The following is a 15,453-nucleotide window of genomic DNA, read 5'->3' on the forward strand; positions in this document are numbered from 1 at the left end:
ATACTCTAACCTTCTTAAAAAGTATTTAGGACCTCAAAGAGCTAGATTTATTCAAGTCATATCTATTGATATTTACCACATTACTAATTAAAATTGAAATTATAAAATATTTATGTATTTTAAAGTGACAATAATAAATCTGTTATACTGACACAAATGATGTATCTTTTGTGGAAAATAATAATTTCCCCCTAAAATGTTGAGAATGACACTGTTATTACATAATTTTGTAAATCTCCTTAATACTTGGTTTAATAGAAGACAGTTGGATTCTCCTGTTTCTGTATTTAATCTGTTGCACTCTGATGTTTTGGTTGAAGTAATAAGAAAAATTTGACCTTACACAGATATGTATTTAGAAAACAAAACTTAGTATTATTGTGAAAATAATTTTAACTTCAATGCTTCCCTGAAAAAGTCTTGGTGACCCCCCCACAGAGGTTTGAGAACTATATTTTGAGAACTACTGCAATAGTAATACAAAACTGACCAAACTAATCATCCATATCAGAAAATAAAGTGGTTGAAAATATGGTTTCCACTACCACAACCACTACTACCACTACCAATCACCACCATTGTTGCCCATATTATGATACATAGATGGGCATCAAGTTGGTAAGACAGTATACATTTTAGATAGGCATTGTTAAGCCCACAAATAACCATATTTGGGAAAATGCAATGTTTTCAATGAACTTCAGTTTCTTCATACTTCAATAACACAACTTCAATATTTACATTTTCCTATTAATACTACATTATGGGGAAATTGAAACTATTAATTTTTAACTCATTAAAAATATTTTAGTACTATATTAATTTATCATCTTGGAACATCACATCCTCTAAAGAATCAAAATTACAGATTCCCCAAATGTTGGAGAAAATAATGGTCAGTATCTGCAAGATGTTGCACATTGCCAATGTAGTTATAACTATGAGAAGCAAAAGTAAAAAAAAAAAAAAACTTTCACCAGGGATGTGTATGGCCAGAAAAGAAGGTTGAGTCAGCCACTCAATGAAAAGGAAAATAGGTAGACAGCATATATACTACATATTACTCTCAAAAAGGTCTTTGGGATGTTAGGTGAATTTCCTATAAAAAGACATGGACAAGAATTAGAAAATAAGGCACAGAAAGGTTGTGAATTGTACCAGAATACTAATGATACTGAGGAAATCACAGATCCATCTAAGAATCTAGGTAATGATATCAATAGTGTTACTACAAAAGTAGCGTATAGAGCTAGGCATACAGTGAATAAGCATTAGTTGGGGGATTGGCTTTAGAAGTATTTTTTTATTTAAAAAATGTGGGGCAATATGTATCACTATCTGTTCCTTTCTTACACAAAGTTTTGGTCTTTATTTGTTCATTTATGACTTTTTATTACAACAATGTGAAATTCTGATGAGGTCCAATAGCTGAATTTGCTAGGAAGATTTCTATGCCCACATATGCCCAGTGTCTGATTATAAAAGTTCTTAATCAACTATGTCAATTTTTTTTCCTTACATGATTGCTTGCATATTATCTCTCACTATTCACTGATCCTCAAAATGTCCACTGAAGGAATAATTAATGAGAGATTATATGTTAAAATTCAAACTCTAATTTATAAACAACTTTGAAAATGAGGAAATCACTTAAAGATTATTTTAGAGGAGAGAAAGGCTTTTATTTTTCATCCTAGAGTCATAAATTCTAGTGACAAACATTGCTCCATTTTTCCCCAGAGCATCAAGGGGGCCAAACCACAGAGGCTAAATGTCTCTTTAGGTAGGAGAGAGGATGGAAAAGAGGAAATCTATATCAGAAAAAAAAAATGCATTTGTCCACTACAGACTACTTGGCTGACAAAAAAAGGTTAATGCTGAATACCAACCTATGAGTATTGCAGCCCTGTGTTTTTAAGGGAAAATTCTTACCATCCAGGAGAGGAGAAGAAAAAGGGAAATGAAGAACTAACTGGAGATAATGAGAAAAGAGGAAAATCAGCCTTGCAGTAAAATATTACAAATGCTTTTAGAGCAGCTGAAGGGAGCTTACAGCCATTCAGAGAAACTGAGAATGTGTACAAAACAACTCATTATTATGGATAGATGGGCTCTCCTAGCAGAGGAGCCATTCAGAGTATTTGATTCAATCACCCAAAATTACAGCTGTGAATTTAAATTCTTTTTTCTTTATTGTCCCCTTCCTTGGGATTGTTTCTGGTCAATTGTATAATTGGTCTACGAATAATTACTGAACCTGGGAGATAGGGGATGGGGGTGGCGCTAAGGAGAGAAAGAATAACCCATCTATTTAATGACTGTATTTTAGGGAACAGGAAGGGGTACCCAAGCAAACAAACTTGATTCAATCATAAAAGCTTTGAAATTACCTTTTTGCTTATTTAAAAACATCAGTGGGGGTGAGGACCAGATTTTTTGCCCAGAGTCCTTTGGAGACTGATTACTCTGATTCACACCTGTCTCATCAGCTATTTTCTTCTGGGATATTTTCCCCTGGAATTCTTCACTTTTGCCTTCCGACGTGGGGGGCTCAGTGCTGATTTGAGGGGGGACAAAGGAACATTTCAGGTACGAGGCTGACTCTGCCAAGTTCTGCCTATTCATTTTGCTCTCCTTGGTACTGTTCGAATCATATTCGGAAGCTCCAAGATTCTCTGTCCTGGAGCCATTTTCTTCCTTGATCATGTCCATGATTATGGGTTTCATCAGAGGAGAGTCCTGCTCCCTTTTGGGGCTTTCCTCAGAAGCTGAGGAGGCATCACAGGACTCAATGATAAGCTCACTGTCCAGTTCAGCTTCTCGTTCCTCCCTCAGGATGCTGTACTGGATAGAAGGGGAGGCAGGCGATGGTGGAGGGCCACTGATGTGGCTAAAAGTCATATAGTTGGACTGCAATAGCTCTTCTGCAGCTAGGGGATCTTCGGAGACAAGCTCTATCTCCGAGTCGCCAGATTCAGCGCTGCTAACTTCATGGTCCAAGGGATATGGTGCAGCCGCTGGTCCAGACTTGTTTTGAGGCTCTGATTTATCAGGAACCTGTCCCATAGCCTGTGGGTTTTCAGTGCTTTCCAAAGATAATCCCTTTGCTTCCTTGATGGCATTGATGAGTTCATCTTCGGAGAAGCTGCCTTTACCTTGGGACTCTGAGCCAGATGGTTCTATTAATTCACAAAAAGACAAAGACACAGGGAAGGCACACACATACACAGAGGAAGACAGACAGACAGACAGAAGAAACAAAATTCTATTAGAGAACATGCTTTATCATTTCCTCAGAAACACAGAATCTTACAGGCAAAAATCTAGATTGTTTCCAATGTTAGGCAGAGACAGGCCATCTGGACTGAAAAGCTAATTACTTTTATGGTCCAATTACTAAAGGCAACTATTAAAAGTAACAGTATTAACAATTTCTTACCAAGAAAAAACTTCATTTTGTATGTTTTAATGAAGCACCTGACATCTAAATGTCAGTACTTTTCTTTGTAATTTCTCTCTTTGGAAAAGGTATTTTTATTATCAATGATGCAATTTTGTTTAGCAACACAACCTTATTCATTGCCCTCTCGCCTTACTATTATTAATATAAAAAGAAATGAAAGTAAACTATTTTTCTTTTTAATTTAATTCAACTCTCATGTCCTCATCTCCTAGAAAGGAAGGGCAAGTTTAATTTGTCATAAAATCAAGGACTTAGGAATGGAAGGGTCATCTTGTTTAATTTCTTCATTTTGGAGATGAGGAAACAGACCTAGAGAGGTGAATTTACTTGCCCAATCCACACAAGTGGTAAAGATCAGAGGCGGGATACAAACCTAAGTTTGTTTGAATATTTGTCATTTCTGGTTTTGAGTGCAATTGTATTTACATATACATTAATGGATGAAAATATTGCCTTGCAAAATTTCTTTATGTTCAAACTAGTATAGAAAAGTATAGTGTAGAAACTTCCTCCACTGACTTAGATGAGCAACTCTGCTTTAATTTTAACCCTCAGAGAATTTTATGGGGGCAGAGAGGTGTCAAGAAACATGGACATAGCATGGACATAGTCACATTCTACATCTAAGTCTGATTTTGAGCTAGGTTCTTCCTGACTTTAAGAGCAACTCTTCATTCACTATGCCATACACTCTCTTGTCCTGCACAGAGAGTCAATTGGAAATTAATTATTGCTTTTTATTAGTAATACAAAATGCAAATGTTTGGGAAAATGGGAGTGAAAGAATTGTACTGTTCCCATAAATCAGACCAGGATACTAGACTATAACTACTCTTTTTTTTTTACATTTACCATTTCTTACATGTGAAAAATGAAAAGTACCCCCACAATATGAATCATTTGACTGCTCTCCCCCCCCCAGAAAGCAATCTGTCAGTCTTTATTTTGTTTATTTTGTTTCCATGTTGTACATTGATCCAAATTGAGTGTGATGAGAGAGAAATCACATCTTTAAGGAAGAAACAAAAAGTATAAGAGATAGAAAGATCAGACAATAAGGTATCTGGTTTTTTCCCTAAATTAAAGGGAATAGTTGTAGACCAACTAAGATGCTAATGAAGAATATCTTAAAACTTTGTGAGAATTTTGTAATTCTTACATGAAACTACCCAAAGACTACCCAAATAAGTTCAGGAACACAAGGTAGACTCCACCAGGTTTTGTTTCAGGGCTCATTAAAATCAGGGATCATAGATTTTTTAGATTAGAGGGGCTTTGGAGTTCATGGAGTAAGAATAAGTAGATAAGTCAGATAAGAAAAGTCACATTAGGACACTGTCCAAGGGGTAGAGATGAAATTTGACCAATGTTCTTTAACTCCATATGCATCACTTTTTTAACCATACCACTCTAACTTCCCTAAACTTTGCATGGATAGTCTGTTTAGGTTAGTATAAGAAATAAGTGGATTATAATGGAAAAGATATTAGTATCATGTATGTGATTTTGGGGGTGATGATGGATGGTTTATATATATTCTCATTTAATCCTTGCAACTACTCTGGGAAGTAAATTCTATTATTATTCTCATCTAACAGATGAGGAAACTTAGGCATATAGAGACTAAGTGATTTGCCCAGCAAGTACTTTAGACTGTATTCAAACTCAAATGTTCTTGACTCTATGTTCAGCTCTCAAATCACTGTGACACCTAGTTGTCTCTCTCAAATCCATCAATACATCCCAATGTATTTGATGAAAACCTCTATTTAACTGTTAGAGGATGGGGTTTAATCTTTTACAATTTGCCCAAATCTATGATTCCATCAGTACTATATTAGAAGCTTCTATACACTATGTATAAAGGATTATTAAATAATTCCTTAACTTCTTAATAATATGTCAGAGAATCTGGGTTCAAATCCAGACTACATGACCCTTGGCCTCAGATTCTTCATCTATAAAGTTAGTGTTAGATGACTAGATGACTTTACAAGTCTTGTCCCAGCTATGTATAGAGGAAACATGATTTGCTGCAATTCTCTGAACATTAACAAGAACCTTTCAAGAGATCAAGAACAAAACTTTTCATAATATTATGACATTATTTACCTATTAAGGTACTCCTCCCTTTTCTAATTACTTATCTGTGCATGGTTGACTTTTCTTCCCAAACTTCAATAAAAACAACATAGTACAACAGATGGAATGTAGAAGTATATAGGAGAATCTAGGTATTTTCTAAAAATTTACAAAAAAATATTCTCACTAATATTTTTGTTTTGGAAAATATTTTGTTGTTGTTGATTCATTTCAGTTGTACTTTTTATTCTCCATGACCTCATTTGAGTTTTTCTTGGCAGAAATACTACAGTATTTAGCCATTTCCTTCTCCAGATTATTTTACAAATAAGATATTGGGGAAAACAGGGTTAAGTAACTTGCCAGAGGTTATACAGCTAGTAAGTATCTAAGGTTACATTTGAACTCAGGTCTTCCAGATTGCAAGTCTGTACTCTATCCACCATACTACCTAGCTGTCCATTTGGAAAATGCATTTTTTCATAAAAATATATTATCTATGTAACATATAATGGGTTATAAGGTTATTTTGAAATGAATTAATACATTCATATGTTTAAAATTTGTTTTAATTTCTAATAGGGCAAATATAATAGATGTTATTCATATAAACTAAAACCCTTTGAGGTCCTCAATTATTTTTAGAAGTGTAAGACTTTTTTGAGATCAAAAGCTTGAGAAATGTTGATTAGTAGAAAAAATATTCATACTGTATTTGGAGTTGCACCACCTTCATTTATTTCCAACTCTACTACTTACTGTAACCCAGATAGTCTTAGATAAGTTATTTATTCTCTCCAAACTTCAGTTTCCTCATTTAACCTCTTCTCTAATTAAAATGTTTACCAAAATTAGTCTAATCCACATATAAAGATGAAATTCTTGTTCTGTTAGATAGTGAGTTTAAGGAGAGATGAATGGGACAGAAGTAGAGAACAGTGCAAATTAAGAAACTACTTGTTTTTCAATACAAAGACTGGATTTGCTTTTTTCCCTTTTTAAGACTTGAGATCTGAAAAGATTCATATGATAAACCTGATGTTTCCTTCTGTATCTCTGCATTAGAAGAAGTATAATTAGTGTATGATCACATGTAAGTTAGAAAAATAATTGTAGAAGGGATTTCTCTTCAGGCCCTGCTTATAGTAGGTAATTGCTAAGATCCCCGTCAACTTCGAAAAATGCACCCCTGCTAAGTCCAAGTATTTTTTTCAATGATTCCCTTGATTCCTGGTTTATATTTTGCTAATCTGTATATAAATGGAGAGGGACCATTGAAATAATATAAAAAGTATTGTGTATATTTATCATTACCTCCACTCATCAATGTCCACTCATCAATTGGTACAAGTAAGTCTTGCTAGGTGAGTTCCCTGGTTCCCAGGATGTGAGATGGGAAAGATAACACAGCTATTGCTTTTCTTGTGATTTTTCTTGCTAATAGTTCATATTAAGAATTAGAGTATGAATTTCAAAATGGAATGGAACCTGGCCTAGGGCAAGTTTTTCAACTAATATTGACTATTGATGGACCTCCTTTCTTTAAGACAGTACCAGAACATAGTAAAGCACTAAATTGTTTACTGATAGTTTAGTTTCCTTTAACAAATGCATCATGAATAGGCACTAGATTATGATGCTGCTAGATGATTCAATCCTTCAAATCCACTTCCTTCATGAAGCCTTCTCTAACTCAAAGCATTACTATGAGATTCAAATTAGATGGTATTTGTAAAACTCTTTGGAACCTCAAAGCACTTATATAAATATGATCTATTATTAGTTCTACTTTCTCTGTACTCCTATAATGCTTATGGTTCATATTACACACTCTGTAACCCCTATAGAGTCATGCTATCTTTTTTTTAGGTTTTTTTTTGCAAGGCAAATGGGGTTAAGTGGCCTGCCCAAGGCCACGCAGCTAGGTAATTATTAAGTGTCTGAGACCGGATTTGAACCCAGGTACTCCTGACTCCAAGGCCGGTGCTTTAGCTACTGTGCCGCCTAGCCGCCCCTAGAGTCATGCTATCTTATATATATGTTCATTTTATTTCTCCAACAAAGATTAATCAAAGGTTAAAATCTATAATGCACTAATTATTGTCCTAAATTCAGTGGGGGAGGAGATTTTTAAAAAATCAAAAGATAATCCCTTTATTCTTAAGGAGTCACTCCTTGATTAGAGGTAGTATGGGACAAGGGCTTAAAGAAATTCCTCCCTCTTGGTCTGAGGTGCTCTTAAGGAGTTTGTTAAGAAGGGACACATAAATAACCACAACTAGAATATTATTTAGATTGGATCCAACTTCATGGGATATATACTTAGTTGACATTTGGAGGGAAAAAAAACCACATGGTAACTCCTTCATGAAGTCCTCTCTCATACTTTGCTGTTTGCCTTGATCTATTACTCTTTGTCATTTGTCATCTTATTCTGCACCTTGGGATTGTTTTATTTTATTATCTTTGCATTACTAGGACCTAGAGGAATACCTGGTAGCCAATATGAATTTTGAAATGTTTCTTTATTGATCATGTGCTGCTAAGTAGTATAGGTGTCTAGGGTGTGGGCTGGGGTCAGCTCCAATAGGTGAGAGTAATTGTTAAAGCTTCAATGTAAGATTTATACCATGGAAATCAGTACAAATCAGTCCTTGCTTTATTGTTTTATTGACTGTCAAGGCCCAAGAAGTGATGAGAAAAAAATGTTAATAATGCAGATTAGACTTAAAAGTGTGGACTATTTTGAATTATTTTGAAGATTGGTTATTAAACCTTGACCAGCACACCCCAGAATTTTGCATGCTCCCAAAGGTCAGCCACAGTGCACTGCGTAGTTGATGAAATGATCTAATTCTTAATGATGAACTATTAGAAAGAAAAATCACAAGAAAAGCACAACTATATAAGAGATTATCTTGAAGGTCTTTTCCAGTTCTAGACCCAAGACCTTAGAATCCTAACAAATGAAAACTTTAATTAAAAAATAGAGAACAAAGAGGCAAATAAACATAGTTTAATGAAGATTAAAAAGAGAAGAAAACATAAATATTGGAGACATCATTTCTAGACTCTGCTAGGTGAACCATCTGATTGGATCTATAAATATTTTGTGGTAATGAATCAATTGGTACAAATATTTCTGAATTCTATTCAGAAAAGAGATTAGTAAAAATATCAAATAGCCCAGATGGAATAGCTAATGATATTCCTCAATCTTTTTTAAAAGAAAAATTCAGTTCACTTCAATTTCAAAATTATAAATGAAAAGATGTTTGTGAGTGCTTTTTTTTTCTTTTCAAACACTTTTTTGTCTGATTAGAACTAGGAACAAAAATGAACAGATACTGGAAGCTACATTCCTCACATTTTCTCTTGGGAGTATTGCTCAGACTCCACTGGGTTTTGTTAGAAAACAGGCAGAGTCAATTTCTATAATTCCAAGGCATCAGGCAGCGTTTTTACAAACGAGAGGACACGAATGAATTCTATCCTATGGATGAAATGAAAAATCTATTATTGTGCCTTTTTGGTTGTCTGTCTCTCACTCTTTGTCTTCCTCTCTCTGTCTCTGTCTCCTTTGGTCATCTCTCTCTCTGTCGCCCTCTCTTCTGTTTCCCTCTCTTATCTCTCTCTCTGATTCCCTCTCTTCTCTCTGTCTCCCTCTCTTTTCTCTCTCTCTGTCTCCCTCTCTTCTCTGTCTCCCTCTCTGCTCTCTGTCTCCCTCTCTGCTCTCTGTCTCCCTCTCTGCTCTCTCTGTCTCCCTCTCTTCTCTCTGTGTCCCTCTCTTCTGTCTCCCTCTCTTCTCTCTCTGTCTCCCTCTCTTCTCTGTCTCCCTCTCTTTTCTCTGTCTCCCTCTCTTCTGTCTCCCTCTCTTCTCTGTCTCCCTCTCTTCTCTCTCTGTCTTCCTCTCTTCTCTCTGTCTGGATCCCTCTCCTCTCTCTGTCTGTCTCCATCTCTGTCTCTGTCTGTCTCTGTCTCTCTCTCTGTCTCTGTGTGTTTCTGTCTCTGTCTGTGTGTGTCTCTCTCCTTGTCTCTCTCCTCTCTCCTCTTTCCCCTCTCCCCTCTCCCCTCCCCCCATCATGCTGACCTAGCATTCCTAGTTCTTGCTCTAAAAACAGTAACAGATCCTGTGAGATCCTTCCCAATTAGGCCCTATCTATAGATGCTCTGACACAATCTGCAATGGAGCCAAGCAGCAGAGGTACCACTACTTCCCAAAGGATGCCACATTTTAAGAAAACCTGACCACATGAGCACAACATTGTGCTGGTTCTGGGGAGGGAGGCTTCTTTTTCTCAAGGAGTTTGAAATCTAATAGAAGAGACTGAGAAGTTCACAAATAACCAAATATAAACTCATATAAATACTACTTCAGTGTCTGAAGTGATATAGTAATTCAAAAGGGGAAGAGAATACTTCCTGGAAGCATTTGCAAAAGTTTCTTGAAGTATGAAGGAATGAAACAAGCATTTATTAATGTTTAATGACACTGTGCTATAAACATCTTACTTGATCCTCACAACAACCCTGAGAAGTGGGTGCTTATAATCTCCATTTTACAGAAAGGAAAATCAAGGCAGAAAGAGGTTAAGTGACTTGCTCAGGGTCACATAACTAGGAACTTTCTGAAATTAGATTTGGAATGAACCTAAAATGCCAAAATAAGAAGTGCAGAATTTATTCAGTTAAAAAGCAAACAAACAAAAAACAAGGAGTCAGTGAATATTTTTGAGCAGAAGGACATGGCTGGAATTTCAGTGTTAGAATCACAAAATCCTACCCAGCCTGAACTAGACATTCTATCCACTTTTGTTGTTCTTCGGCTGTGTCTGACTCTTCATGACCCAGATTTGAGGCTTCTAGGCAGAGATATTAGAGTGGTTTGCCATTTCCTTCTCCAGTTCATTTTACAGATGAGGAACTAGGTGACTTGTTCAGGGTCAATGTGTGAGGCCAGATTTGAACAGGAAGGTGGGTTTTCCTGATTCCACATCCAGCACTCTATCCACTGCACCACCACATTGACCCTAAAAGTGCTCATCTATCCTTCACTCCTACAAAAGGAGAACCTATTTCCCCTTAAGTCAGCCCATTATGCTTTTGAATAGCACTGATGAAACCAAGAAAAATTTTCTTTAGATTGTGCCTAATTTGTTTCTTTATATCTTCGACTGGTGCTTTTCTAGACATCTAATCCCTCTTTCATGGAAAACTCTTCAAATACTTGAAGATAGCTATGATTCTGAGACACTGATCTTATATTTTGGAGAGCTAAAGTGTGATCCATGCAAAATACTAATTGTTACTTGAAGAAGGAAGAAAGGAAAAAAAAGCATTCTTAAAATACCTACTATCTGTCAAAGGCTTAAGAAACATATAATTTAATCCTGTGTGTTTAATGTTTGAACTGGATTTGAACTCAGGTCTATATAGACTCTAAGCCCAGTGCCCTCTCCACTTAGACACCAAACTACCTCAAGAGTTACATAATTAGTCAGACTTTTGCCTTTCCCCCAAAAGTGCCTCATTAATTTGTTATAGCCACTAGTGACCATCTCCTCTCCCCTAAATTTAAAATGAAATGACTTAGTGACTAGGCAATACACTGTTTTATTCCAATTCCTCTTGAGAAAACCTGAGATATAGGAACTGATTTATTAATTCTAATGGCAAAATCTAGACTAAAATTCAGATCTCCCAATCCTTAGTTCAGGATATTCACTCGTGCCAGATTCAGTTGTTGCTTTGCCTCGATTGCTAGGTTCAGCAAAGCAACCCAAATGAAAGGTCCTTAGTCCAGAGTTCATAATCTTAGGAAAAAAGCTAAGAACCGTGGTCAAGAAGCATGCATGACAGCTTTCTTTGCCCTGGTCAGATGAAGTTTGGTTTTGCCCTGTTCATTCTCTGATCCTCCCAACCAACACAAGGAAGAAGTGAAGCAAATTCCAGATTGCCTATTTTGGTCCAAAGATGTGTTTCCCAATCTTTGACAGTTGTACTAATAAAATTTGGTATATCAAATATTATTTAAAACAAGGGTTCTTAACATGGCATCCACAGACTTCTTGTCTGCAAAGATTTTAGGGGTTTTGTGAATTTTCCATATATGTATATGTGTGCATATTCTTTCATAAACATATATACATATAATATCATGTTTATATATTTATAAATATAATTTTGAAAAGAGGTCCCTGTTTCACCAGACTGATTGCCATAATACAACAAAAAGGTTAAGAACCCTTGATTTAAAGGGATATTGCAAATGAACACATCTGATTTGCAATTTATTTATAATGTAAATTCTATTCATTCTTTTTTTTTCAAGTAGGAACACTTGTCTTTTTACCTGTTGCAGAAGATGGTGGAGTTATTGATCCTGGGCTGTCATCTTCTGGTTCAGAGACAGTGACTGTTGGCACTGTTTCATGACTTGATTTCAGAAAGATATCCTGCTTCTCTGGAGTCTTCTCATGGGCAGAAGTCTCAGCAACTGGTTCGATCTCAGTTAGTGTGATTTTGACTGGTGCTGTAACCAGGGAGACACAGTGCTGATCCTCAGACAAATCATTTATATACGGTGCATATGATGACTCTTCCAATAAATGTTCTTTGGCCCCCTTTACCTCCACAGGAGCCTGTGGCTCAGCCTCAGAAGTACATTCCGACTTTACTGATGCTTCAGCATGTTCATTCTTAAAATCTGAGTCCTTGCTTTCCTGGCTTGATTCCCATTGTTCCTTGCATTTTATTTCCTCTGGCCTACTTATGTCAATGTATTTATAAGCTTCTGCTTTCATCTGGTCCAGGGGATCTGCTAAGGTCTTATTCACATCTTTACATTCTGCTGGAGTCATCTCTATTCCAGAATCAGAACTCAATAAACCACGAGACTCTAAGCCAGCTGCATCTTGCAAGGAAGGCCCTTGGACATTCAGCTCCTCAGGGCTCTCTGAACTCTGGATATGACTGTCTTCTTTCTGAAGGATTCCAGTGAAATACATGGAATCTTGCTGAGACGAACAATGGACATCAGAAATCAAAGAAGTGTAAAAGGCTCCTTCTTCTTTTGCTGCTGCTGGAGGATAGTCTTTAGCACAAGGGTCATCTGCAACACCTACAAATCAAAACAACAGCAGTTAACAATAGCTGTACAAATAGATTCATGTATTTTTTTTCTTGGTTTGCTAGGAATGATTTTGTAATGGTATAGACATTCTTCTGGGGAAATCTCAAAAACATTAAGTTATTTGTGGTTTTGATCACAACTTCAAAGTATATGACAAATATTCTTGTAATCATAGGAAACATTTACATTTTTGTGATTTGAATTAAGCTGAATTTATTGGAACAGAGACACACAGAGATTTCATTTCTAATTCATAGCATGACAAATAAATTATATTCAGTGTTATGCAAAGCTTTATTTATCCAAAGAATTGGAGACTCTGAGTGGGGGGACCTGTGGGAGAAGAATATGTAGTTTCAAAGCTTCTCTCTGAAATTCTTAAAGGAATATAGAATATAAAAGAACAATTTCCCAGTCTGTTCTTGCTCCACATCTACTGCTTACATTTATTTATATATCTGGCACAAAATTAGAGAAACTCAAAAGTTGGAAGGAGCTTCTTAAGTCATCCAATTCGGCTGATATTTGAATAATAGTCCCCTTTACAATAGCTTTTATAAATGCTTCTTGTCATAATGAATGACAACAATAATAATATTTGTAATCATTTATATATCACTTACTAAGTTCAGGTTGTTTAAAATTAATATCTCATTTGATCTTCAGTTAAGACCTTAAAAATAAGAGTCAATTCATTACCTACTTTGTAGTCTCCTAGAATTAACCTCTGTACTATTTTCATTTTCCATCAATGACTAAGCACAACTGGCTCTAGAATGAGATTTTAACTATTTCCTATTGGCACTATTAAAGTCTAGGATAGACTTGACCCTTACTCAACTCCTGTTAATCTAGGTACCAAAATTCCCCTTCAGGTTACTATAATAAAAAATTTGCATCCCCATAGAACTGCCCTTCTGAAAAACATTTCTCCCCAAACAAGAGATAAATTTCAATGGAATAGGGAAATCATCATTTGTATGAAAAGTTTGAGCAAATCCTCAGCTTTCAGATGTGTTTCTGAAGAACTAGTATCCTGCATTTGACATTAGGAGAAGGTTGGCAATAACAAGCAAATTTAATCAAAGAAAGGAATAAAATTCATATAAATGTAATTCTGGGAATTGTAGGATTTCTGGAAAGGATCTGTCCAGGTTTTCATTACCCTACAATACTCAGTGGCTTTGAGGATTGGTGAAATGGGTTTCATGATTGGAATTTGATTCTAGAACAAGTATATGTTATTTGAAAGGAATCAAAAAAAAGTCTGGAAGTAGATAGAATTTCATTGTATATTAAGAAAATATATGGAATTGTGAAATTGTCCAGCCATTCTAAAAGAACAATTTGCAACTTTACTCAAAAAACTATTAAACTGTGAATACCCTTTGACCCAGCAAAAGCCACCATCAATCAATAAACATTTGTCAAAGAAACTATAATGTGTAAGGCATTGTGTGACTTGCTGGGTATAAAAAAAGAGACAAAAGGAAATCTCTGCCCTCAAGGATTTTACAATCTAATGAAGAAAACAACATGCAAACAAATATGTACAAAATAAACTGTATTTAGGATAAATAGGAAATAATTAACAGAGGGGAATGAGGTAGTAGAGTTAAGAGGGGTTGAGGGAGGGGCAGCTAGGTGGCACAGTGGATAAAGCACCGGCCCTGGAGTCAGGAGTACCTGGGTTCAAATCCGGTCTCAGACACTTAATAATTACTTTGCTGTGTGGCCTTGGCCAAGCCACTTAACTCCATTTGCCTTGCAAAAACCTAAAAAAATAAGGGGGAGTTGAGGGAAGCTTCCAGCAAAAGAAGGATTTTAGTTGTGACTTACAAGAAATCAGTGGGCAGAACTGAGGAGGAAAAGTATTCTGGGCATATAGGGGACAGTTGGAGAAAATGCCCAGAGTTTGAGAGGTAGAGTATCTTGTCCATGAAACAACCAAGAGGTCAATGTTGTTGGACTGAAGAATACATATTAGAGAGTACCTAGAACTGCAAAGATTGGAGGGAGTTTGATTAATGAAGGGCTTTAAATGTCATTTATATTCCATCCCTGGGGCAATAAGGAGGCACTGGAGTTTATTGAGAGAAGTAGGTTCAAGACCTTAGGAAAATCACTAATGGCTGAATGGAAGAGAGAGTTCAGCTGAGAAATCCACCAGCAGGCCACTACAATTTTTCAAGTATGAAGTGATGAGGCCCTGCACTAGAATAGTGACAGGGTCAGAGGAGATAAGGCGATATAACAGGGATGCTGCAAAGCTGAAACCAACAGGCCTTGGCAACTGACTGGATATGGACAGTGAAAGATACTGAGAAGTCCAAGATGCCTCCAGGTTGTGAGCTTGAGGGACTGGGAGAATGGCACTTCCCTCTTCAGCAATAGGGAAAGGTGTGTTGGGAAGGGGGAGTGTAGTGTATGGTTTAGAGAGAGAAATAATGAATTCAGTTTTGAGCATGTAGAATTTAAGATGGTCACTGGATATCCAATTTCTGGTGACCGAAAGGCACATGGAAATGTGATTTTGGAGCTCAGGAGAGAATTTGGAGCAGGATGGGCAAGTTTGAGAGTCTATAATTAAAAAGGTTATATATTATAAATATAAAGGTTATAATTAAATCATGACCTCAAAGAGATGAAAAGCAGCATTAGATTAGTCAATTAATAGATTATTAGTATCTTTGGAGAAAGCAGTTTCTAAGGAATAAGGTCAGAAATCAGATTAAGGTATTTTTTTTTTAGCTTTTGCAAGGCAATGGGGTTAAAT

At 36.1% G+C, this 15,453-nt stretch overlaps 1 protein-coding gene across 1 annotated transcript in view; it reads right to left on the bottom strand.

The window, feature by feature from the left end:
- RTN1 (reticulon 1) overlaps positions 1 to 15,453 on the bottom strand; it is a 283,252-nt gene that overhangs the window by 152,556 nt on the left and 115,243 nt on the right. Inside the window, exons 2-3 of the mRNA XM_074235924.1 lie at positions 11,898 to 12,665; positions 2,391 to 3,179 (exon numbers count right to left, since the gene is read on the bottom strand). Of these exons, the coding sequence (XP_074092025.1) occupies positions 2,391 to 3,179; positions 11,898 to 12,665 (1,557 nt within the window). The remainder of the gene's footprint in view (positions 1 to 2,390; positions 3,180 to 11,897; positions 12,666 to 15,453) is intronic.

This window comes from Macrotis lagotis, chromosome 4 (genome assembly GCF_037893015.1).
Source record: "Macrotis lagotis isolate mMagLag1 chromosome 4, bilby.v1.9.chrom.fasta, whole genome shotgun sequence".
Lineage (NCBI taxonomy): Eukaryota > Metazoa > Chordata > Mammalia > Peramelemorphia > Peramelidae > Macrotis > Macrotis lagotis.